This window comes from Oryx dammah, unplaced genomic scaffold (assembly GCF_014754425.2).
Source record: "Oryx dammah isolate SB20612 unplaced genomic scaffold, SCBI_Odam_1.1 HiC_scaffold_21, whole genome shotgun sequence".
Lineage (NCBI taxonomy): Eukaryota > Metazoa > Chordata > Mammalia > Artiodactyla > Bovidae > Oryx > Oryx dammah.
Window position 1 is genome coordinate 51,434,778 of NW_024070205.1, and position 26,843 is coordinate 51,461,620.

Here is a 26,843-nt window from a genome sequence, read left to right on the forward strand (position 1 = left end):
TGATGCTAAAGCTGAAACTCCAGTACTTTGGCCACCTCATGCGAAGAGTTGACTCATTGGAAAAGACTGATGCTGGGAGGGATTGGGGGCAGGAGAAGAAGGGGACGACAGAGGATGAGATGGCTGAATGGCATCACTGACTCGATGGACACGAGTCTGAGTGAACTCTGGGAGTTGGTGATGGACAGGGAGGCCTGGTGTGCTGCGATTCATGGGGTTGCAAGGAGTCAGACACGACTGAGCGACTGAACTGAACTGAGGTAGGTGTTAGCCAGACAGCTGAGTTATTAAGGAAAATCTAGTTAATTTATTTAACTTAGAAGTTTAATTCAGTTGACCGATGACCCCTGCATTTTAATTAATAAGGTACAACACCTTTCATTCAAAAACTCTCAAAGGATTTCACTATATGAACTTTGACCACACCCTGTGGTACAAAGACGTGCTTACCTGGACACCTGGGTTCAATCCCTGGGTTGGGAAGATGCCCTGGAGAAGGAAATGGCAACCCACTCCAGTACTCTTGCCTGGAAAATTCCATGGACTGAGGAGCCTGGTAGGCTATACTCCATGGGGCCGCAAAAGAGACTGAACGACTTCACTTTCACTTTGTGGTACAAAGATACATTCTAACAACAGTTGTTGGGTAGCTCTTCAGCCACTTAGAAGCAGATACACAAAGCAGTCAAATGTGTTTCCTGAGTTCACACAGCAAAACCTCTGGGGAGTAAGAAATATCTGACTTTTTCTCAGTCCATTTGCCAAATAACATTTCCTCTTAAGGTGCAAAATAAAATTCAATTAGTGAAGTTTATTTCTTTACTAAAGGTAACTCTAGTTAATGGATATGATGGTTAATGTTATGTGCCATCTTGACTTGGTCATGAGATGCCCAGACATTTGGTCAGAAGTTATTCTGGGTGTTTCTGGTTGAGATTAACATTTGAACCAGTTGACTGAGCAAAGCAGACTGCCCTCCCTTAATGTGGGTGGGCCCCATCCAATCAGTTGAAGGCCTGAATAGAGTAAAAAGTCTGACTGACCCTCCTCCTGGAAAGGAGGGTTCCTTTTACCTGGACTGCCTTCAAATCAGAACATCAGCTTTTTCCTGCCTTTAGATTAGAACCAAAACCTTGGCTTGCCTGCTGACCTTCAGTTGAGAACTACACCAGGCTCTCCTCGGTCTCCAGCTTGCCCACCCATCCTGCAGATCTTGTGACTTGTTGGCCTCCTTAATTGTATGAGGTGTGAGCCAATTCTTAACAATAAGTCTTTCTCTATCTTATATAGTTGCTCTCTGTCTTTCTCTCTCTCTATATATATATATATTCTATTCATTTTGTTTCTCTGGAGAATCCTAACACAGTGGACATACACTAATGTCAATTAATTAAAGGAAAAAATACTTCTAAAGGCTTATCACTTCTCCAGCAGAAAAATCTCCCTTTGAAAGGCTTGGCTATGCAAAATTCATAAGGATTGCAGATTTCTGTTGACTAGAGAGAAATTACGGAGAAGGCAATGGCACCCCACTCCAGTACTCTTGCCTGGAAAATCCATGGACAGAGAAGCCTGGTAGGCTGCAGTCCATGGGGTCGCTAAGAGTCGGCCACGACTGAGCGACTTCACTTTCACCTTTCACTTTCATGCACTGGAGAAGGAAATGGCAACCCACTCCATTGTTCTTGCCTGGAGAATCTCAGGGATGGGGAAGCCTGGTGGGCTGCTGTCTAAGAGGTCGCACAGAGTCAGACACAACTGAAGCGACTTAGCAGCAGCAGCAGAGAGAAATTAAATTTCAACGTTGGAAAAAATCCCAGTGTTGAGATACTAAATTTCTAGAAGATAGGTGCTGTGTCAGTTTTGGTTTATAGTTCTAGTACTGTGAACAGCATGAAAGAAATTCAGCCTTTTTAATATAACAACATTATTTGATGGTGATGTAAGAATGATGATACCAAATAAGCCTTGGGAAGCTACTGTTGGCATTATAATGCAAACAAGGTAATATCTAGGGCAATCGGGGGTGATAGAATTTACTGATCTAAGTCCACCCTGAGTGAAGATGCTTCCTTCTTGCTGATATTACAAAGAGCTAGGCTTCTACATTCAGCACTGACTGTGAGTCCAGTTTTTTATCTCTTCGCTGCGTCTCTACCATACTCTCCTCCTCTGCCCTCTCCAGATCCTTCCCAGCATCAGAGCTAAACACAAACCTCTTCTACCTCTCAACTCCACCTCATCCTTGACGCGTCCTGTTTTTTTCTGTCCAATAAAGGAAGGAGGGTGGAGCTGTGCCTTCACTGGCAGCCAAACATCTTGGGTCCTTGCTTCAGGCTCCACCTCCCACATCAACCACCACCCAGTATGGACTACACAGCTCTTACCCAGAAGCTGTTTTTCCATCCCAGGAGCTGACCTCATTGTTTCTGGGGTTGGAGCCATCTACAAGGCGACACTTGCCAACTGGGGAGTTTATAGCAGTTTTGCGTTTGTGGCACGGGAAGTCGGCCTGTACCATTGTCTTTTGTCTTAAGAACAGCATTAACAACCTCCATTCATCTCCTCTGAGCATAAACATGGCTGAAAACACAGAAGGGCAACTTGCATGTCACATGTGGATATAGTCTGTGAATTCACTAGTTCAGGAGCTTTGCTGTCATTTATGAAAATTGCCAGAGTGTACAGCTTTGCTTCCTGTTCTTACAGACCAGCATGACATTCTGGCTCGGTTGAGCCTCTGTCATGGGTTGCCACACAAGCATTGTCTGGTGCTGTCATTTCCTGGCAGTGAACAATTATTCCACATTGCCTCCGGATGCTCTCACAGTGTCCTTCTCATGGTGGCTGAACCAGTCTTCAAAAAGCAAATGTATAGCTAGAGTCAATCGTTTGGAGAAGATGGGCAGAAACAAAGCCCGTGTGGTTTGTTGGAAAGAACACCAAATAGAGTTCTAAGAGCACAGCTACACACTCTTAATAGTAGAGGAACTGGCCCCCACCCACTCACCATTTAGTGTCATAACCCCCCATGTGTCTTCCTGTCCCTTTTCTCCCTACAATGAGATTGGAAAGGTGGCAGCATTTGTCTCTATTTTTCCACAACCAGCCTGGCACATAACATCGTCTACTGGACACCACCACACACTCTCAACCATCCAGCCAACCAGCTGTCTTTCTAGATTTTTTTTCCCACTGATGTGCAGTTTTCTTGGCCATAGCCCTAACTTTGGGTACCTTAATTTTCTCATTACTTAAATGTATTCAGTAATTTAATCCAAGTTGAAGCTGCATCTTCAGGAGAGAAAGTGTTCTGTGAGTGGTAACTATGGTGGCACAGTGGTAAAAAATCCACCTGCAAGTGCAAGAGATACAGGAAACACAGGTTTGATTCCTGGGCCGGGAAGATCCCCTGGAGGAGGACTTAGCAACCCACTCCAGAATTCTTACCTGGAAAATTCCATTGACAGAGGAGCCTGGTGGGCTAGTCCATGGGGTCACAAAGAGTCGGACATGACTGAGCACACACGCAGGCAGGCATGTTTCTTCAGATAGGTATTGGGAATAATTAGACGGTCTACCTTAGCAATTCATCAAATATCCAGCTAATATTTATTTAATGCCTACTTTGTGTGTGCCATGGTGCCCCATGCTAAGTGCTTATTGGGAAGATTTAACAAGATTATATATTACTCAGGAGATTTGTCTTTGAAAAGTTCATAAGAGTTATTGCATATTTTAAATGACAAATGCCTTTTCAATATTTTTTTTTAAAATACTTGGGCCATACTCACAGAAAACTAGCCAATCTAATCACACGAGGAAAAAAAAAAAATACTTGGGATTTTTAACAATAGGAATTTAAATGCAAGAAAGGAATAAAGAAGGAACAATTTCATTTAAACTTGAGGTTTGGGAAGGACTAGATATAATGTTAGTAACAAACAACGTGGACTTCCCTTGTTAGAAGATAAATACTTGGTGAGACACTTACTGAATCTGGGGTCACCATGTCACCCACTTTGCAAAACACTGGTCTCTAGGCACAGTATTATTATTATTTTGTGTAATTTTTCTTTATCTCCTGGCATTCCCATGGAGGCCCTTCCTCATTTTTTTTCCTGTGAAAGTGAAATAAAGACAACGGGGTCTATAACTTCAGAGGTCTTGAAATTCTGTTGTTCGTACCGCCAGTTAAAATGATTTCTGAATTTTTCGTTGCTTTCCCTTCACCAGAATTTCATTTGCTAAAGATCTGAGACGCAGAGAATTCGATTCTGTGGGCTGATACAATCGTGCTTAATAGGTACAGATATCTCCTAAGAACCCTCCTATCTCGTGGCTTTTAAATTGTTCAGGATTTTATAAATACCATAACGTCAGCATATTAAAACATTAAGGGATTTCTTCAGATTCCCAGAGCCTTAAAGTTAGACTATGCAAATATGTACGTGTTTCCATAGTGCGGAATAAAAGTTATGGCAGGGGTTTTCAGAGCAGCATCACTATAAGCGTCGCTCCTGCCACTGCCTTTCACAAGGGCCCACTTGCTGTGAAATATTTTGAAAACCGAGCTGAAGTGAAGATAACGCAGAGCGCAAACAGGCGGAAATACGAATAAACTGAGCGTGGCTGGCAGAAACCGTGAGGTTGGCAGTTTCCGCAAAGGAAGAGAAGGCTTGGTAAACCTGGAGGAAAAACCCGCCCAGAGCTGTTGTTTAGAAACCTCCCCACCTCCGTTTCCCTTGCCCCTAGAGTGGGGGAGCTCCCCAGAGCCGAGGAAGCAGCCCCCCAAAACCGCTTCCGCTACTGCAGCTTCCCTTCTCAAGCCCCCAGGGATTAGCGCCTTCTGAGGCCACGATTCCCTGTGACCCAAAAATAACTATACAGATAGGAGAGAAAGGTCCAAAGCTTGAGGCACAAGGAAGTACTCAGTTACCTCCTTATCGCTTATAGCCAGAACGCCGGAAACCTAACCCCGCGCCAGCCTTTTATAGAGAGTCCCTAGAGCCCCGCCCTAGCAACTTCTCTTAGCAACGCCTCGCCCGGGTGCGCTGCCTTCTTATCGGCCTCTGCCAGGCCCTTCCTGTTCCCCTCCCCCAGTCAGCTTTGCTCGGCTGCTTCAGGTCACGTGACTGTCCCCAGGGGAGGGGAGGGGCGGGCAAAAACGTGAGGGGCGGGGCGCTGGGTGAACGAGCTTACGTCATCAAGATACGCCGGTTGGGTGGTGGCTCTTAGCGCTCCTGGGAGTGTCGAGGTTCCGCTACTGGGTGAGATGGCGGAGACGGCGGCCCTGGTGTGGCTTCGGGGCCCCGGCTTCGGGTGCAAGGCGGTGTGGTGTAGTTCGGCCCCGTGCTCCGTACGAGATTTTATCTGTCGACACTGCGAAGATCAGGTGAGGTTTGTGGTTCCTGGAAAGAAGAGGACAGAGGAGGTCAGGGGCAGGAATAGGTGCGGTGAGCGTGTGTCGGGGGGGTCTATTTTGGGGGGTTTTCAATTTTTGAGGCTGAGGGTTCCTCAGTTTCAAACTGATAATGAGGGCTTCTGTCGCTCTTGTTTTGTGATGGTTTTGTCCCAGAGAAGGGAGAAAAACCCTTCTGCTCACAGGCGCTTTAGTCCGGCCCTCAGTCTGGACTAACAGACCCTTTGGTATTATTCTCTTCATCCGTAAAGGAGGCATTTGGCCCAGATGATTTTTAAGGCTCACTTCCTTACGTTCACTCTACGGTTATGTGACGTGCATTTTTGTCCATTGATAACACAGCCCTGTTAGCTCCAACCTAGAGAAGTATGTCATATCCAAAGGATGATTGGGAACGAAATGGATCCTTCTGGTCACTGGTCGTGGCCAAGCACTCACATAGGCCCTGTCGAGAGCATGAACTTGGGGCCTTGTCATTTAGACGATTTCATTAATCATACGATGTTCTTATTTGTCCAGGCGTATTTTTCAAAAACTTATAAAGTTACACATGTGTAGTTTACTTAATTATGACGTAAGCAAGCTTTTACCAACTATAAGACATTAAACCTGTTATGTTATTTAAAGAATTAGATGCTCTCCTTGAATCTAATTTTAATTTTGACATTTGACCTCTTACTCTATTTTTCTTTATAAGCACACCTCTTCCGTGTTTCCCTAGACTTTCTCTGGTTGTAATTTATGAGCTTAACACATGTTAACACTGCAGTCTAAACCACATCTTTACTTGGACTGGTTCCATGAAGAAGCAATGTCTATTTGCCAATCGTGTAGTTTTTCAGTTTCCTGTTTTCTTCCTATACTTCAGTACAGTTTAACTGCTGTCAGAACTGACAGTTTCCATCAGTTTGCCATCTGAATGGGGAAATATTTCCCAAAATATTTGGATTTTAATATCTTTGAAAATAACTCTTATTGCCATGAGTACAGTTTTCAAACTCATTGACAGTTCATCCAAAGTGGGACCAGAAAAATTTAGACCTTAATTATGAGGAGTCTTGGAAAAAATTTAAAATAAGTAATAAATATGAATGAATGAATTCAGTCATATACTTAAGAAGCATGGCCATAATAAATATGAACAAAACCACAAAACTTATAAAAGGGCATTTGATGAGATACTAGAATAAATATATAGTGCAGTTTCACACCTGTGCCTTTTAAAATAAAACTAATCTGACACATGATAAAGTTGGTGTTAGTTCTCCCTGAAGAAGTGAAAAATCAGCCCAGCTGTTCATTAGGCTGGGATAACAGACATAGATAGAGCCAGCTGCAAAGTCAATATAAAGTGTTTCTCTTAAGGACATGTTGTAGTGGTGAAATATCAAAAATGATTTCCTTGAAAGTCTACTTCTTTTTCATTCTTTTCGAAACCTTACCTTGAAAATCATAGATTATAAGAATAAACTGCTGTTTGAAGTTGTATCAGTAAGAAGCATCCCACTCTTGCCTTGAGAATCTAATAAGTTTCTTTGATGTAGAGAAGCAGTCTTGATTTCCAGGGGCAGAGCCTCAAATTAAGGGGTTTCTAGATACAACATTGCACATTTATCTTAGCTTTGTAGTTTCCGAGGAAACAGGAGCCTGGATCTCCTTCACAGTCTAGACCTGGTATTGTCCCTGTTACACACAGCCCTGCTTTATTGTGAGCCTTTTAAAACATTGTTTCATTTAAATTTTATCTGAATTCCATCCTAGCCCCCAATCCTATAACTGTATGTTTTTATTTGTTGGTGAGACACCTCATGATTCCTCTGGTGTGCAGTCCCTCTCTTGTAGTGAGTCAAGAAATTTGATTTTGTTTTTCTCTGGTGGCCTTGGCTGATTGGCCCAAGACACATATAATACTTTGTGTTCGATATGCCTTATAAAGGTTAAAAACAGTTAAACTGATTATAAATTTTCTTTGTTTTTGTTTTTTTTTTCCTACTAGAAAATTGACAAGAATCTTAAGTAGAAAAATGCAATTTTGGTAATCAGTTGTCTGACTAAACAAGCGGTTCTGTTCAGAAATGAAGTATGATGTATAATCTTTCTGCCTTCATATTAAAGTTTTCTGAAGTTATTTAGGATTTTAGAAATACCATACTCATTGGATATACAAAATATTAAACTAAAGTGGCTCTTAATTTATAAACATTAAATATATAGAAGGTATATTACTTGTCTCATTTAATTTTGCAGCTTTTTAAAGTAAACAGGATTTTATAGACAAGTATCATCCTTCATGTTAATCACATCATTGTATATGGCCTGAGTTCCCTTCCTCTCTCCTGGTACTATATTTGCCTGGGAAAAATGCCAGTCAGTCTAAATCCAGCTCTCCACCTGTTTTGAGTGGCATCTAGGCAGTGACTCTGGTAGGGGAACTAATCAGTCTCACGACAAATTCACATACACCAGCCTTAGTGCTGCTTGGCAATTCTATTGTAATTGCATTTGGATTAGAGAAATCCACTGTATTGCAGGACTGCTGAGAATATTGATCCCGCTAGCCCTTGGGCAGCTGGACAGAACATGGGTGTGCCCAGAATCTCAACCCATCCTTAGTAACTTTGCTCACACTCCCCAGGGTGTCATCCAGATATTATTTGTGTTTACCGTGGTATGAAAATGATTGAGAGGCACTGCTCAGTTCATCACTTTTTCACTCTCCTGGATTACTCTCTCACATCCTCTCTCTTTAAATCTCTAAGACTTATTCCATCTCAAGGACAAACTGTATTCAAGCAGTAAGGACAGAATTTTCCTCTCCCCACAGCAGTGCTCTGGTAGGTACCTGCTGTATATTCAGCCTTCTTGTGTGTTACTGTGGATGAACTGTCATTATTTTACAAGTAATTTGCAGTTATCTTCTACTTTGTAGAGTAACCCCTCGTTCTCACCTACTGAAAGACTTATTCGGCATTAGTGCTTTCTCCCCTGTATTTTCCAGTGTTTTCCCTTTTTCCTGGATCATTCCTACCAGTGTGCAAACAGGAGCCCACATCCCTTCCAGCAATCGCTTTATTTTCTCCGATTTTCTTGATTTAAAAAAATATGCTTGAACATAATTTCTGCTCCTTTAGAACCCACTCTAGTTCAGCTTTTCTGTTCCCATCACTTCACCAGCTCTGTGTCATGCTGGTCAGTATCTTCTGTGTGGCAGTATCCAGCGATCAGTTTTCATCTTGCTTGGCCTCTCAGCCTCAGTTTGCACAGTTGACCATTCCCCCCTTACACTTCTCTCACTTGTGCATATGACACCCTCAGTTCTCTTCCATCTCACTGGCCTCTCCTTTCCAGTCTCTCTCGCTGCTTCGTCCTCATACCCTGAGCTCTCATGTTGGAGGAACGCCTTCCTCATCCCAGTGGTTTCGTCCATACTCACGGCTTTCAGTACCATCAGTGTGCTGATAGCTTTCAAGTGTAAATCTTCAGCACAGACTTCTTCCCCAAACTCCAGACTTGTATAACACCTGGTCTGCTCGGCATCTCCATCTGCTTGTGTAATAAACATCTCACAGTAAAATATCCGAAACGAGACTGATTTTCTCTTTCAAATTTCCTTTTCCCTCTTAATAGGTGCCAACTCTATTTTTCCATTTGTCAAACCAAACTTTTGGAATCTTAATTTCTCTACTGAGCACACTCCCGTCACTAGAGCACTGGCATTTTCGTTCAGAGTGTCCTCAGAATCTCACATTTCTCTTCTATTCTGCCGCTACTGCCCTGGTACACATAGAAATGTCTCACCTGGATTATCCCAATGATCTCTCTGCTTCTGTAGTCTTATTTTTACAGTTTAACAGAGTGATCCTTGAAAAGCATGACTCTGATCTCAGTTTGTTCAAAACTCTACAATAGTTTTATTCAGAGTGCCATCCAGAACCCTTACAGTGGTTTTGAAGGCCTTATCACTCCCCTTTGCGTACTTCATTCCAGCCATGTCGGCTGTGTTGCTCTTCCTTGAATACTCTAAGCTCATCTGTGTTGCAGTCTTTGGGTTTGCTGTTGCCTCTGGAATGCCGTTCCCCCAGACAACCATATGGCTTATTCTCTCACTTTCTTAAATTCTCTGCTTTCTCTGACTGACCATATATATTAACTAGATTAGGACCACACCTATCCACATATCTTAATCCCCTTTACCCTGCATTTCACCCCTTGACATAATATATAATTTGTCAGTTGCATAATTTTATCAAATGTAATATATGTTTGTTCATAATTTGTCTTCCCCCACTAGAATATAAGCATCATGAGGCAGGATTTGCGTTCACTATGGTATTCATGGTAGTATTCCAACACTTGAAAAGTGCCATGCTCATAGTAGGCAGCTGAGTGAAGGAATGGGTCCCGTTGAAATAGCTGTGTGGTGTGCCTCAGAATGAATGAATGTTCATAGTTTCCACTTCAGGAAGATGCCGGAAATGCTTTTTTCCTTTCTATTTGTATTTAGATCTCTTTATTCTTCACGTTGCAGATTTAATTGTCAACCTCCTATAAGTTCCATATAACTTTGGAGAATACTCCTCTGTTGTGTTATTATATGGCATCAGAAACTTGTTTAGGGACTTTCCTGGCAGTCCAGTGGTTAAGACTCTGAGCTTCCACTGCAGAGGGTGTGGGTTTGATCTCTGGTTGAGAGCCAAGATTCTGCATGCCAAGTGTTGAGGCTAAAAAAAAAGAAACTTGTTTAGAAAACCTTACGGTATTTATATTTTCTTTTCATCACTTCATCTGAGAATTTTTTTGAAATACATAGAGTGGGTTTGGGGGGGTATGTGGGTTTCTTCAGAGATTGGCTGGAACTCAGGGAGACGCTGGCAGAAGAGATTAATTACCAACTGCCAGCTGATTCTAAAACTGTTAAAGCTTATGTAAGTGTATTAAAAACCATATTTTTGTCTCCTCCTCTCCCCTCTTCTTATCCCTGTCTACACTTTTCAAGATGTCACTTTTAAATTTGGGACCACTCAGTGTTCAACTTGGTATTATTTTTAAGTCAGAGGAAATGGGACTGTCAGAGTTAGTAGATCTGAGCCCCTGTAATCTTCCACCTTGACTCCTATTTCCTATTAGAGAACGAAAAAGAGCAGTTTTAATTTTCACCCAAGAGGCAAAAAGTTCTTTATATCATGATTAGGTAGGTATTAGGAAAAAGTTGTACCTAGAATACATCATATAAAATGACTTTTTTCTTTTAGTGGTTTTCATTTTTTTTCAATTCAGCAGATATTAATTTATCATATCTACTGACTCCTTGTAACTGAAATAATAAAAAATAAGCTAGGTCCCTTCCTGCAAAAAAACTTGTCTCATAAACAGCATTGAAAGAACCCCTCATTTGTCTCTAGGTTGTTCCAGTGGAATGCTTCTTTGTGAAGTGCAATGGATCACTTGTTAACACCAGTGACACAGTGCAGCATGGAGCTGTTTATAGTTTGGAACCCAGACTTCGTGGTGGAAAAGGAGGTAGGATGTGAATGTTGATGGCTTAGTAGTAATATATTTGCATTCTGTGGCCAGATGTATTAAATTAACAAACTCCTTGGAATCTGTAGTATACCAGCCTTGATTTGTCTTATGAAGTCCTTTGTTAATTTACCTAGTTTTGAATATTTTCTCTTTTATTCTTTTTGGGGAAGATACAGTATGATAAAATTCCCACCTTCTCTAGCCCAGCCAGATCACTCTTAGGCACCCTAGGCTCTCAGTCTTTGGGGAGAATTAGATGGAGAGGTGATGGCTGTTCTGTCCAGTTTGCTGATGAGTGTTAGAACAATCAAATCTCCTTTTGCTGTTCTCAGCATTTTGTTTGGTTATTCTAGTTCCACGGGAAGTCTGACGTCACTTTATGAAATACAGCTGTTTACAGATTGAGGTAGATTAAGGTCCTGGTTGTAGTAACTCATTTTAGAGAGAAAACAAACTAAAAGAGCAAAAACTGAATATGAACAATTCTTGGTATTTCTCCTGATGGACTAACATATAACTTTTAGGCTTTCTCAAAATCTGTGGTGACTCAGTTTGGTTTTCAAAGAACTAACATCTCAGATTACAGTCATCCTGCTGTTTGAAATTCTATCAATATGAAGCTTTTTGTGTCAGCTAGTGACAGATTAAAATTGCTTTATTGCAAAATCTCATCATATAATTTGTAAAATTCTTAATTGTGGAATTTGGGGATTTCTGTACTAGGTATAGGCTTCTAAAATAAGAGAAAGAGTGAAAAGCACAAGATTGAATCATGTTTATCAGTATTCTTACCTTTGCTACCTGGGTTAGAATCTTGATGTGCATTTCCTTTAAAAGAGAAAAGAAAGTAGAGATCACCTTTACTCTTATGATAATCTTATAATATAATAGTACTCTTTTCACAAGTTCAGCTTCTATCTATTCTTGAATACTTAAAAAAAATTATTTATTTATTTTAATTGGAGGCTAATTACTCTACAGTATTGTGGTGGTTTTTGCCATACATTGACATGAATCAGCCACGGGTATACATGTGTCCCCCTCTCCTGATCCCATCCCTCTGGGTGGTCCCAGTGCACTGGCTTTGAGTGCTCTCTTTCACGCATCGAACTTGGACTGGTCATCTATTTCACATATGCTAATATACATGTTTCAGTACTATTCTCTCAAATCACCCCACCCTCGCCTTCTCCCACAGAGTCCAAAAGTCTGTTCTATCTGTGTCTTTTTTGCTATCTTGTATATAGGGTCATCATTACCATCTTTCTAAATTCCATATATATGTGTTAATATACTGTATTAGTGTTTTTCTTTCTGACTTACTTCACTCTATATAATAGGGTCCAGTTTCATCCACCTCATTAGAACTGACCATCTTTGAATACTTTTTAACCTGCTTTCTCCAAATACATTTGTTTAGGTTTTGGCTCAATGCTCCGAGCACTCGGTGCTCAGATTGAAAAGACAACCAATCGAGAGGCTTGCCGGGATCTCAGTGGAAGGAGATTACGAGATGTCAATCATGAAAAAGCGTAAGATGCCCACCTGTTTTGTTTTTTAAAGAGACATAGTTTTCTGTCATTAGTGATGGCACACACACACCACGCATATCAGAAATGTAAACTTAAAATACTTATGCTCTAATTTGTTGTTACCAGGCTTAACCTTTTTCATGACTGAATAATTATCTTTGGGTTTAGTCAAGTCCATAATAGTATACTGGTAAGCATGGCACACCTTTCTGAGGGACTATCACAGTGTGAATAAGAGTGCAATAATTTGTATAGGTGGGGTGTTACCTATATAAAAGTATGTGTGTATAGTTTAGCCATTTAGTTACGTCTCCTCTTTCCCATCCCCAGAATGGCTGAATGGGTAAAACAACAAGCCGAGCGAGAAGCTGAAAAGGAGCAAAAGCGCCTGGAACGACTGCAGCGGAAGCTTGCAGAACCCAGGCACTGCTTCTCCAGCCCCGACTACCAGCAGCAGTGCCATGAGATGGCCGAGCGCCTGGAGGATTCCGTCCTCAAAGGTGAGGAGGAGGGTTCCTTTGTGCCATCCGCAGGCATCCTGGAAGCCAGCTGTTCCACACCAAGGGCAATTCTTGACCCTTCTTAGGTTATAGACTTACGAGAATCTGATGAAGCTATGAAATTTCTCCACTCAGTAATGAACACAGTATGCCTTACTACATGGAGGGGAAAAGCCCACATATCCACACAACATTTGACATAGTTGATCCCTCAGCTCTGGGGGCTCATGGGCCCCAGGTAAGAATGCTTTTTGTGCTTCCTGGGAATAAGCTAAGTCTTCAGGAGGTACCAAGACTCCCACATATTTGCTTTCAGTTTTAGGTCCCCTTTTTATTAAATGGTTTTTAATGGGAATGATTATTCTTAGCTTTTATGTTTTAGCATCAAAAGCATTATGCTAGGACTCAGTGCATTCAGTTGGATAAGGAGGAGTCTTTTCCATCAAAAGGGTTATAACATAATAGGGGAAAGATAGCTGTATACAAATAAGGGGATGCATAAGGGGCATAAGGGGGTCGACTGTTAGGTTTGAGAAGTGTTAGGAATGGATCTGTAAGCTTCAAAGTTACAAATTGGACATAGTGCTTTAAAAATCTGGTTTAAGAGCCAAAATGGTTATTTTAAATCTGTAAATTTAAGATTAGTCTCATTTTAACTGGATTAAATTTTGGTATGCTGAGAAATTTAAATCTAGAGCTTTAGATTGCAGCTCTTTTTTCAATCCAGTTTATTTATAAATTCTTTAATTAAACTTAGTCCTGATAGTAGAAACTGAGTTGTTAAAATTTGTGGCTAGGCATGCAGGCTGCCTCTAGCAAGATGGTATCGGCAGAAATTGGTGAGAGTCGGAAACGGCCAAACAAATCAAAAACAGACGGAGGAGCCAGTACAGGGAAAAGGAAATGCTTTTGGTAAGTACGTTCATTTTCATTCCAAATAGATCTTTGAGGACTGAAGAAAAATATTTTTTTCTTTCTGTTTATCCCTCTAGAATATCTTGTTCTGAAACTTACCTACTATATTTCTTCCTTGTCTTATCTGGTATAAACACACTTTTAAGTAAAGTCTAATGGAAGCTCAGAAATTTTCCAGAGTATTTCAGATCAGGTTTCAGTGATTCTCACATTATACACATTAGTAATGGTTTCTGCCATAAGTGCCATTAATAGAATCTAAGGGACAGTTTGTTTGCCTTCAGTGAAAAATCACACAAAAAAATAGCTTTATACCTGACTTACTATTAGATGTTGAAAGAGGTAACTTTCAGAATTCCAGGGGGAAGCCATGACTTTAGTTTCCAAGTTGTCCTGTTTTCTCTGGTTTTTCATAGTCATCACTGAGGTCTTCGGTCACCTTTCCAGACCTCTCTTCATCACTTTTGCGCTTGTGGGTGAAAAGCATAGCAGTACTTTTTCTTAACCCTTTTACTCTTAGTTCCTCCTCCCTTCCCAGTTGGTCCTCTGGTTACCAGCTTAGTTCTCTTGGGCCAGGTTCTAGATGATGATAAGTTGAGTTGGATCTTGTCTTGTTTGTTGGCTTCCTGTTTGTGGATAGAAAGGTAATTGTTAACTAAACACTATTTAACACAGTCCAGCATAGAATTTTTTGTGTTCTTTCTGGAATGGAAATTAAATGTTCCTGAGAGAAAATGTAATGGTATTTCCTGTGGGTCTCTTTTTTTAAGCCAGGTTTATTGATATATAATTTATATACAGTAAAATTCACCCTTTTTGAACAGTTCTTCAAGTTTTGAAAAGTTTATAATACATAATTATGTAAGCATCACCAAAATCAGGCTGTAGAATATTTTTGTCGCCTCAGAAATTCTCTTGTGTCCTTTTGTAGTTAATTTTCCTTCCCCCACCTCCACCCTTGTCAACCATTGATCACTAGCCTGATGTTTGTTCCTATGGTTTCTTTTTTTCTAGAATGTCATATAGCTTTTTGTGTCTCTTTCTGTTTTTTTTTTTTTTTTAATGCTTCTAAGAGCATTCGTTATCAGATCTAAACTATTAAAGTATTAGCAACGAGGTATGTTTCCACAGAATTACTTAACAATGCGTTCCTGTAATACAGCCAAGAGATGCACACACATCAATCAGTTCAGTGCAGTCGCTCAGTCATGTCTGACTCTTTGTGACCCCATGGGCTGCAGCACACCAGGTTTCCTTGTCGATCACCAACTCCTGGAGCCTACTCAAACTCATATCCATTGAATCGGTGATGCCATCCAACCATCTCATCCTCTGTTGTCCCCTTCTCCTCCTGTCTTCAACCTTTCCCAGCGTCAGGGTCTTTTCAGATGAGTCAGTTCTTCCTATCAGGTGGCCAAAGTATTAAGAGTTTCACCTTCTGCATCAGTCCTTCCAATGAATATTCAGGACTGCTTTCCTTTAGGATGGACTGGTTGGATCTCCTTGTAGTCCAAGGGACTCTCAAGAGTCTTCTCCAACACCAGAGTTCAAAAGCATCAATTCTTCGGTGCTCAGCTTTCTTTATAGTCCAACTCTCACATCCATACCTGACTACTGGAAAAACCATAGCTTTGACCAGATGGACCTTTGTTGACAAAGTAATGTCTCTGCTTTTAAATACGCTGTCTAGGTTGGTCATAACTTTTCTTCCAAGGAGTAAGCGTCTTTTAATTTCATGGCTGCAGTCACCATCTGCAGTGATTTTGGAGCCCCAGAAAATAAAGTCTGTCACAGTTTCCATTATTTCCCCATCTATTTGCCATGAAGTGATGGGACCAGATGCCATGATCTTAGTTTTCTGAATGTTGAGTTTTAAGCCAACTTTTTCACTCTCCTCTTGCACTTTCATCAAGAGGCTCTGTAGTTCTTCTTTGCTTTCTGCCATAAGGGTGATATCATCTGCATATCTGAGGTTATGATATTTCTACTGGCAATCTTGATTCCAGCTTGTGCTCCACACATCAATGGTTATCATCAAAATATAAATATGAACACATCCACGTACATCCCTCCCTTCCTTCTGTTCCTGTGCTGCCATCCTAAATGAACAAGTCCTGGAGTATATTCCTCAGAGACGGTTTAATCCATGTTCAAGGTGTTTTTTGTTTTGTTTGTTTAATCAGTTATAACAAAAATATTTACAGATTGGTTAATTCAGCAGCTCTACTTTTTATCGTACATTGTCACCTCTGGACATCTAGAAAGCCTCGGTGTTGTAAAATAGTGTACCTTGTCTACAATAAACATAGGTACCTTACAAAAATGCACATACAGACCCATGGTTATAACTTAAAACTGTCTTTTAGATAATGGAGATATTAGCCAAGAGCCCTTCCCGTCAGCCTGCCTCTTAATCCTGTCTTCAGCATTTCAGTGACTAAGTAGCAGATTACATTTAGTTCCAAGAGGTGGATTAACATACACAGTCCCAGAAGACACAGCCCTTCATTGTTATAGGAAGGGCTGTGTTCATTCCTTTCTACTGCCAAGTGTTGTTTCCTGGTATGGCTGTACCACAACCTGTTTATCCATTCTTTAGTTGTTAGGCATTTGGGTAGTTTGCAGTTTGGGGTGATTATGAATAACTGGATTTTCTTTTAACTGTTCGTTATTTTATCTAATTTCCAACAGTTAAAATTCATACAATATTAGGAAAAAGGCTTTAAGCAAAATCAATTAAAGAGAGTCACATGTTTTAAAGAGAGATCCTTAGGATCTTTGGAATGTTGCTCTCAGTCTCACAGAAATTTTTTTTCCCTTCTGTTTATACCTTTGGGATATCTTGTTCTGAAACTTACCTACTCTCCATCTCCATCTCAAGCTAGCAGATATCCTTATTCAGAGTCTGTTTCCTGGACTAACTGCAACTCTCTCTCTCTCTATTTTTTTTTAAATTGAAGCTGTAAATGGCATTAAATCTTTCTGTTTCTTTCTGATAGGATGGGCATGGAAGGACTAGGGACTGCAGAGGGGTCCAGCTCTGAGAACTCTGATGACGACAGTGAAGAAGCACCGAGTACTTCTGGAATGAGCTTTCATGTTTCTCAAAATGGCTGTGGTGGTATTGACAGGGCAGCTGAAATTCCCAGTAGTTCTCAGCAGGCAAGAGTATTGAGTACAGACTGTAGATCACCAGAAGAACTACAGAGCCCTTTGACTGACTCTGGGAACAGTATTTCAGAAGACTTGTGTGCTGAGCTGGGGGAGACACCTACCCAGGAGTACATGGAAAGGAAGAGGGCTGTAGAAACAGAGAACACCCAGGAGAAAAAGGAGGCAGAGGGTAAAGAACCCTTAGAAAAGGAAGCAGCTGGAGTTGGACAGCATACGGAGCAAGAAACAAAAGAAGTGACTGATGGGGAAAGAGCTGCCAAGGGAGCGCCTAGAGAAGATAGGCAAAACATTGCTGTTGCCGAGCTGGAGGCCAGCCAGTCAGGAAACGTGGTAAGTTTTAAGAGTCGATGTCTAAAGCCAAGTCAGTTTTTTTTCCTTAAACCTTTTATTTTGTATTGGGGTATCCTCGATTAACAGTTTTGGTAAATTCAGGAGAGCAACAAAGGGACTCAAGCATCCCTATACGTGTATGCATTCCCCCACTAACCCTCCTCTCCTCCAGGCTGCCACATAACACTGAGCATGTTGACTTCCATGTTAAAGCCAAGTCAATTTAATCTCTGTAGTAGGTCATTAAAATGAAAACACGTGCTCTTCCCCATCAGCTGCTTAGTGAAAGGCTTGTTTAATAATCAGAAGGCGATGATAGTGAAGCTTGTCGTATCTACCCCCTAGGCTACCCCCCAAAAGAAAAATCCTTGGATTTTTTGTTTTTAAGCTGTGGAATTGGTATTATTTTGCCAGTAGGTGGTGTCCTTGGTTCTATATTTCATCAATTCTAAGATGCACATTTTTCACATTTTAATATCTCTGAGTTTGGATATATATCACATTACAGTTTGCTTGATATGATTTGTTCTTAATAATACAGGCAGTAGTAAGGCATATTATGATAGATGTCACTTTTAGATATGATGAAATGTGCTCATTTTCCTATCACTACATTTCTTGTTAGTTTTTCTTTCTCAGGTGAGTTACTGTTTGAACACAGTTGTCAGTTGGATGTGAAGACCTTTCCTGCAGAAGAGGAGCAGTTCCTTTTAAATTTATCATTAAACCTTAAGCCTTACACTCAGCTTTCTAAAAACTTATTTTCATTATGCATGCTTTCCCTTAAATAGTTATTTACTATCTTCAATGGACTGACTTCCAGCAAAAATCTTTAACTTTTATTTTTCAGTCTAATGATTTCCTTTTTAGGACAGATGAAACCTAACTTGGCTTCCTTTGATAAACAAAAGCTTACCATTATTTATTTAAAGCACCTTCCCTACTCCCAGGAAATAAGCAGAAATGCATATATTGCTCTTTCTAGGGGAGATAGTGAAATTTTTTGAGCTAAGGGCTTTAAATTGACCTTCACACCATCTCTGGAGTTAAAAGAATGTTCAGCTTTTACGTAACTCATATATGCTAGGAGTTTATCCTGAGCAAAGTCTTAGAAAAATGAAAAAGGAAATTAGAGTAAAATCTGATTTGACTTTTAATCTTTGAGCTTTTAACTGTGGAAATTTTGTTCTTGATGTAGTTGTAGCTGTTGTATTCATAATAACTCTGTGCAGCCATGTGTGATTCTCCAAAAACACATGGGGGGTTAGGATTTGGCCATGTATAAAGAAGTCAAAATTCACTCTAGAAATCTAACAAAATAACCTTAAAAAAAAAAGAGAGAGATCAACTAGAAAGATAAAGAATTTATCTATAGAGCTGTTCAATATTTTTTTAAAAACAACTTAACTGAGAGAATTATTATCCTTTGAATATGCCGACAACGGTCTGTCTAGGCAAAGCTGTGCTTTTTCCAGTAGTCATGTATGGATGTGAAAGTTGGACCATAAAGAAAGCTGAGCACCAAAGAATTGATGCTTTTGAACTGTGGTGTTGGAGAAGGCTCTTGAGAATTCCTTGGACTGCAAAGAGATCCAACCAGTCCATCCTAAAGGAAATCAGTCCTGAATATTCACTGGAAGGACTGATGCTGAAGCTGAAGTTCCAATACTTTGGCCACCTGATGCAAAGAACTGACTCATTTGAAAAAAACGCTGATGCTGGGAAAGATTGAAGGCGGGAGAAGGGGACAACAGAGGATGAGATGGTTGGATGGCATCACTGATTTGATGGATATGAGTTTGAGCAAGCTCTGGGAGTTGGTGATGGACAGGGAAGCCTGGCATGCTGCAGTCCATGGGGTCGCAAAGAGTCAGACCTGACTGAGCGACTGAACTGAACTGAATATGTTTTTAAAAAAACTCCTAAATAAAAAAACCTCCTAGGTGAGGGACTTCCCTGGTGGTCCAGTGGTTAAGAATCTCCCTTCCAATGCAGGGGACGTGGGTTCAGTCCCTGGTTGGGGAACTAAGAACCCACATGCGTGAGGGCAACTAAGCCTTTGGCACCACAACTAGAGAAAGCAGATGTGCTGCAACAAAGACCCAGTGCAGCAAAAAAAAAAAAAAAAAAAACCAAAAACCCTAGATGAAGACTTTCATTCCTGGCAGAGCATCCATCATTAAGAGTATTTAATTTTGTGTAAGTCTATAAAGTTACTTGGTTGATAGAACATTTGCAGGTCTTTTGAACATTTAAATTTGTCAGGTTATTTAAGTAAGAACTTTAACAATCATGATTATTTGATTACAATAGAAAGCTTAAGATTTTGGGGTTAGGGAACTTCCCCTGGTGGTTCAGTGGCTAAGACTCCACTCTCCCACGGCAGGGGCCTGGATTCCATCCCTGGTCAGGGAACTAGATCCCTCACGCCACAATGATGAAGGTCCCATGTGTGACAACTAAGACTTGATGCAGCCAAATATTTTTTAAAAAGATGATGGGCTTAATATCAGTAGATTCTTAGGCATAGGATTCTCATTAAAGTGAACCTTTATAGGATGCTGCTTTTTTTCTCCAGTCATAGTGGGAAGGGTGGGTGAGGTAAGTGAAGTATGTTTTGCTGTTTGAATTTTTACTGGATGAGTCAGAAAAGAAAAGTTATGTTCATACATATTAAGATTTATCTGTTCTGGAATCTTATAACTTTTGTTGTTCTGAATACCTATTTCTAAACATATAGATAAAAAAATGAATGTTTACTTGAATTGAGAACATGTATAGAATAACATGATTATTAGCATTCAGCAGTAAGATATGGCATATTAAATGAAAATTTTCTTGAAAAATAGGATGTCAGTGACAGTTGAAGAAAGTTTTAATAAGAGACAAAGGAATGGACTTACTTAAAATTTCTCTTTTTTTTTTCTTTTTCTCAGGATATCAGTCAGGAAACTTTAGATTTACTGGCAATCAGTTCTGTTGCAGAAATGGAGTTGCTGGGCTTGGAGAAGCTCAAGTGTGAACTCATGGCCCGGGGACTGAAGTGTGGGGGCACTCTCCAGGAGCGGGCAGCGAGGCTCTTCTCTGTCAAAGGACTGGCAAAGGAGCAGATAGATCCAGCTTTATTTGCCAAGCCTTCAAAAGGGAAGAAGAAGTGAATTTCATCACAGCTGATTTTCTGTTTCTTTATAGTCTAGTGCTTATAACCTGTATAATGTTGACTCTTGAACATTATTCCTTTTGCTATTAAAGGTGACTTTTTAATAATCCGGTTCTAACTATCCTCTTTTTCATTATTAGATTAATGGAATTAATTGTGAAACCATCTGAGCCTAAAGATTTTTTGTGGGAAGCTTTTTTATAGCTCATTTTTAAAATAAATATAGGGCTATTCAGAGTTTGGGTTTCATTTTGTGTCTTTTAGATAAGTTGTACTTTCAAAGATTTGTGGACATAAGATTATTCATAATACAGTCTTTTCTGTCTTTTAATATCTGTAGGCGCTGTAGTGGTAATTTCTTTTTCATTCTCATACTGGTAATTTCTGTTTTTCCTGATCAGTCTAGGTAGAAGTTTATTGTTTGTTGATCTGTTCTCAAAGAATCACCTTTTGGCTTTGTTGCTTTTTCTTAATTGTTTTTAATTTCACTGATTTCTGCTCTTTATCCTTTCTTCTACTTTGCTTGGGTTTACTTTGGTCTTTTTTGTTTTTCTTCTTAAGGTACATACCAAGTCTCTGACTAGACTTCGTCTAGTGTAAATATTTAAAGCTGAGTTTTTCTTGAAGCACTGTTTTGACTCCATCTCAGAATTTTTGATATATTTTCATTTTCATTCAATTTTAAATACTTTCTAACTTTCTTGTGAAGTCTTCTTTGACCCATGGATTACCTAGAAGTATGTTGTCTAATTAGCAAATTTTAAAAGTTCAATTTATTTAAACTAAAAAAAAGTAGTTTACCCATTTCTCCCACCCTGTACTCCCTGCCTCTGACAACCATCAGTCATTTCTCTGTATCTATGAAGTTGGGGAGTTTAAAAAAAAAAAAAAATTCTTTTTTTTTAGATTCCACATGTAAGAGAGGTCATACAGTATTTGTCTGTATCTTGCTTAATTCACTGAGCAAAGTGCCCTCAGGATTCATTCATATTCTGAAAATGGCAAAATTTAATTCTTTGTTAGTGGCTGAATAATACTGCATCGCATATGTTGTTCATTAGTCATCCATTTATGGGTACTTCGGTTGTTTTCATATCTTGGCTATTATAAATAACGCTGCAATTAATATGGGAGTGTACATAGCTTTGCAAGTTTTTGTTTTCCATTTTTATCATTATTTATTTATTTATTTTTGGCTGTGCCTCATGGCTGTAGGATCTTAGTTCCCAGACCAGGGATTGAAACCCAGGCCCTCGGCAGTGAAAGTGCAGAATCCAGATCATGGGACTGCCAGGGAATTGCCTTTTTATGTTTTTCAGTAAAGAGTGGGTGGATGGTGTACTTTCTGAACCCTCACATATCTGGCAGTGTTTTTCTGTTACTTTTGCATATGTGATACCTTGACTGGATATCAAATCCTAGTTTACAGTCTTCTTTAAAAACAATAGATATTTGCTATTGTTTTCTGGGGTATAATATTGCAGTAGAGAAGCTTTTGATTCTGATTTTGCGTTTCTTAATGTGAATTTTTTTCCTTGAATAGATACTGCTTTTTCTTTATGCTTTAAATTTTAAAATGTCACCATGTTATTTTTAGGTATGGTCTCTTCCTTAATATTTCTTAGTATTAGGTAACTTTTTTGCAGTCTAAAGACTGGCCTTTTAATTTTACACCATTATTTTCCTGTTATTTGATTATTGCCTTTATTCTGTGTTTCCATGGAACCTGATTTTTGCCTTATCCAATCTGCTGTTTACCACTCTTGTATTTGTAAACAATTAGGCTTTTCCCTTAGAAAATCTTTCTTACTTTCAGATTAGTCCATGCTTACTTGCTTCTGTTTTTAAATATGTTCTCTTGAAACTTGGTATGTGTATGCTTTGGGGTCTTCTATGTTTTCCGTTTCTCTTTCATAAGGGCACCTTTCCTCTAATTCCTCAAATTGATTTCCTTATACTTTTTCAGTGTTTTAGTGTGTCTGCATGTGCCTACATTTAGATCTTCTAGGATAGGATTAGCTAAACAGGAGATTTATTGGGGGCTGGGAACTGGTGTAGGAGAAAGCAGGGGAGAAGCTTCAGGTGTTGGTTTGATTACCATAGAAGGAGAAGGAACAAAGGAGGGTTAGGTAGGAAGAATCTCGGACTGCAGTCCAAGGAAGGTTGGGCCAAGCATATGGAGAGTTCTCAAGCCACAGTCATCTGTGGAATCCAGCATCTCGCTGAACGGGCCTGCCTTACTCTCCCACTGCACCCGTCGGCCAGAAAGAGTCCCATGGAAGTGAAGGTTGGGGTGGATCTATGGATCCAGAGAGGCAGCCAATGGGACCATCGGTCAATGATGTTCTTTACCAGGGGATCTGAAGGGTATTTATTCGTGGTGGTTTTTTTTGGCTCGGGTAGCTGAAATCATTTTTCTTCAAATTACATGGGTACCTGTGCAAATATATATTTTAAATATTTATCTGACTGTGACCAGTTCTTAGTTGTGACAGTTTGATCTTTGTTGTGGTATGCAGGATCTTTAGTTGTGGCGTGTGGGATCTAGTTACCTGACCAAGGACCCAACTCGGGCCTCCTGCATTGGGAGTGTGGATTCTTAGCCACCGGACCACCAGGGAAGTCCCCTGTGCAAATCTTAAAAAGCACACTCAAAAGGGAAAGGGGAGAGTTTAGATTTAGTGGAAGATTTACTTTGTCAGATTAGAGGTTCTTGCATGTGTGTGAGATTTGGGCAGCCGTGTCCAGAGACTTTCCTTTCTGTTGTGGCAACATGAAGTTGGCTGCTCAGTGCCCCTTTCCTGATTGGCATGGTTCTGCCCTTCAGTTGCCAGTTCAAGCTGTGCTCTGCTTCATTTAGGGTGGAAGTGTGAGCAGCTCTCACCCTGTTCCCCACAGCATGTACATCTTCACTGGCAAAGTAAAAAAAAAAAACATAATTCTGAAATTGTCCCTTGGAGCATTGAAGGAAGTAAGGAGGTTCACAACGCACAGAGACTGACTGTCCTGAGAGATCTGTGGCTGTGGTTTGTCCAGCTTTCACTGGTGCACGTGTGGGATGGTAATGGGCTTCTGTTAGGGTTCATTTCAATGGCTTGATCTTTTTCCCGCCTGCTTGATTGAGAGATAATTGACATACATCACTGTTTAAGTTGAAGACAATACAGCATGATGATTTGATTTACATATTTTGTGAAATGATGACCACGATAGTTTTAACTAACATGTGTCTTCTCAAATATACCCAATAAAAAGAAAAATGGAAAAATACTCTCGTGATGAGAACTCTTAGGATTTACTCTCTTAACTTTCCTACGTACCACTTGATTTAAATGTGTTTCGTGTGTACAGCAGAGATTCAGTTATACATACACATATATTCATTTTTTTAAAGATTCTTTTCTTACATAGGTCATCACAGCCTAGTACTTTTTAATCCTAAAAGTATGTACCTTTTAACTATCTTCCTCCAGTTCTCCCTTCCCCACCCTCCACCTCTGGTAACCTCTTTTTTAATGAGTTTGATTTTCTCTGTAGGGTTCCACATATAAGTGAGATTATGAATTTGCCTTTCTCTGACTCAGTTTTACTTCCTTGCTCACAGTTTGATTTTGAGGTACTAACCTTTCCCCTCATTTCTCATACTACAGAGCTTCCTTGTATTAATCACTTCCGTGGGGATTGGCAAGAAGGGGTTCAGTGTGTGACCTCAGTTGACCACCCTGAACCAGTCTCTGTTAGTGGATTTTCTAAACCAAAAGTGCCTCCCAGAAAGTTCAATGATTTTATAGCAGATGTTAACAACTCTAGGCTGCCTCTGATCAAAATCAGTAAGATGCCAACTGTTCAGCTTCATGACGCTCCTTGTGGGTCTGAACTAGCACCTGGAGGAGGTGGCCCTGTGTCACTTAGGCCCTCACTCTCAGCCATCTGTCGACCTGTTTCTGGGGAGAAGTCAGATTCAGGTCTCCTTTCCTTCACAAGTAGTAAGGAAAAGAAGTGAGGAATTGGGAGTGTAGACAAATAATGAAAACGGGCATTCAGTACTGAGAAGGCCCCCAGGGCTTGGATATCTCAGTTTACAACTAGATCACTTGCTACACTTCCAGGATAGGAATGACAGTCTAGGGAGGCCTGCCAGGTCTCTGCCTGTTGAGGTTCTCATCTTTCCAGACAGCTCACATTACCTCCTGCAACTGTGGGCCTCTGTGAAAGGAAACAGTGGGCTCATCTTAAGGGTTTCTTCTGCAGACCTACAGTTTCTGAACATTGTTAATTGTGTGCATCTATCAGTAAAATATTTGGGGGTGTGCACCCCAAATGATATCACTCATTTATTTAGAGCTCCATCAGCCTCTGACTAAAAAGCCCAAGGGCTTACTTACAATCCCTGGCAACCCTTTCACAGTCTACGCCCTCACCCGGCTCTGACCTTGTCTACTCCTGCCTTGCTCCATCTCAGCCAAGGCAGCCTCCTTGCTATTGCTTGGACAAACTGAATCCACCAAAGACACTCTGCTTCCACAGTTCTGCACTCACTTCTTTCTCTCTGGAACATTCTATCTCTGGTTGTCCACAGGTGTGCCTTTCACTTCTCTAATTTAAAATAGCAGCTATTCCTCCCCCCACAGACATCCCTATCTTTCTTTCCTGCCTGTTCTTTTCCATAGTACCAATTTCATGCTATATATTTTGCTTGTTTATTATATGTTGTTCCTCCCCCCTCCCCACCACTTACCATAGAGATAAGCTCCATCAGGGCAGAAATATTTGTTTTGCTAAAGCCTGGTACATAGAAGCTGCTCAAAAAATATTTACCGAATGAATGAATGTACTACTTTCCTAATATGATGTGTTTTATGAAACAAACAATTCCAGGTATTTTTGCCATCCATCAGGGTATTGCATGGCGTATCCTTTGAAACCTTTGCTTGTAGACTTGTGCCTTTGAAGGTTGTTGTGGAAAATGGAACTGAATATTTTATCAAAATAAAATACCTTTATATTTTATCAAATATTTTTATATTTTATCAAATGTTTTGAATAGCTGAAGTCAGGGCAGGAAGGGCAACCCTACGGAAAAGGATTCTGTTGCTCAGCACCTGCCAAGCAACAAAACGCTGCCAATTTGTGGAGGAAGAAAGACTTTTTCCTGTTGCCAGTAGAGGGCGCTGGTCACCAACGAATGTGAGCAAGAGCAAGGGCAGGAAGGGAACCCGCTCCGAGGTGAGGTGACACAGATAAATGGCAAATAGAAGGCAGCTGGCCTGATTTGACCAGGCTCTGTCCTTTCTGATCCTGGGATTCCCATATTTCACTTCAGCTTTCACTCTACCAGGTGTGAATAAATCATGTGTGAATAAATCATGAATGAGGGCTTCGCCGGTGGCTCAGTGGTAAAAAATCCTCCTGCCAAAGGAGACACGAGTTCAATCCCTGGGTGTGGAAGAACCGCTGGCGAAGGAAATGGCAACCCACTCCAGTATTCTTGCCTGGAGAATTCCGTGGACAGAGGAGCCTGGTAGGTTACAGTCCAAGGTATCGCAACGAGTTGAACACGAGTGAGTGATCAATCACTCGCGCACACAGGCTTGCCGAATATCCCAGAAAACTGCTACTTTTCAACAATCAGCTCTTTCCTAATCACTTGCTGCTATTTTCTGATGGAGGAATTTGAGTATCCAATTTGAGTAACAACTGCTTTTTGTGTTAAAAAAAATTAGGGGGACTTTGCTGACGATCCGGTGGTTGAGACCGCACCCCCGATGCAAGGGCATGGTTTGATCCTGCATGCTAAGTGGCGGAGCCTAAAATAAAAATAAAAAATAGGAGAGGCAGGCACAGCTGTATTTTGTACACCTCTGCCATATTTATTTCTGCCGGCGTCCTCAGGTCACTTTAGTGGGAACTGTGTGCTCTGCCCTTAAGCCAACCAGCAAAAGAGGCCTCTGCCCATAGCCCGTCTCCTACCCAAACACAGAGACACGAGGAAATATACCATCTTCTCTTCCTTCTCTCTGCAGAAAGGTTGCAGGGAAATTCGACCACAGACTAAGAGCAGACAGCACAATGGGGACAACAGGGAGACCTCAGGCTGTGAGTGGGGGGGGGGACAAAAACCCCTCCTCTGCCCTGGAAAATCAGAGATAAGTGGCTACTTCTGTTTAAAGTCAGTCCCCCAAGTCACCCTAAGTAGTGTCGAGGCAGACGAGGGTCCCTTAGAGAGGCAGACGGGGTCCCTTAGAGACGCCACTTCCCTGGGCTCACTTGATGGAATTAGGGAGGCT

At 40.7% G+C, this 26,843-nt stretch overlaps 1 protein-coding gene across 1 annotated transcript; it reads left to right on the forward strand.

The window, feature by feature from the left end:
- The first annotated feature begins 5,200 nt into the window (after window positions 1–5,200).
- SDE2 (SDE2 telomere maintenance homolog) lies at window positions 5,201–20,793 on the forward strand. The gene is made up of 7 exons (XM_040263661.1): window positions 5,201–5,395; window positions 10,825–10,942; window positions 12,366–12,477; window positions 12,808–12,977; window positions 13,775–13,889; window positions 16,892–17,396; window positions 20,333–20,793. The coding sequence occupies exons 1-7, from the start codon at window positions 5,276–5,278 to the stop codon at window positions 20,552–20,554; spliced, it is 1,362 nt and encodes a 453-aa protein (XP_040119595.1). The 5' UTR covers window positions 5,201–5,275; the 3' UTR covers window positions 20,555–20,793.
- The last annotated feature ends 6,050 nt before the right edge of the window (window positions 20,794–26,843 follow it).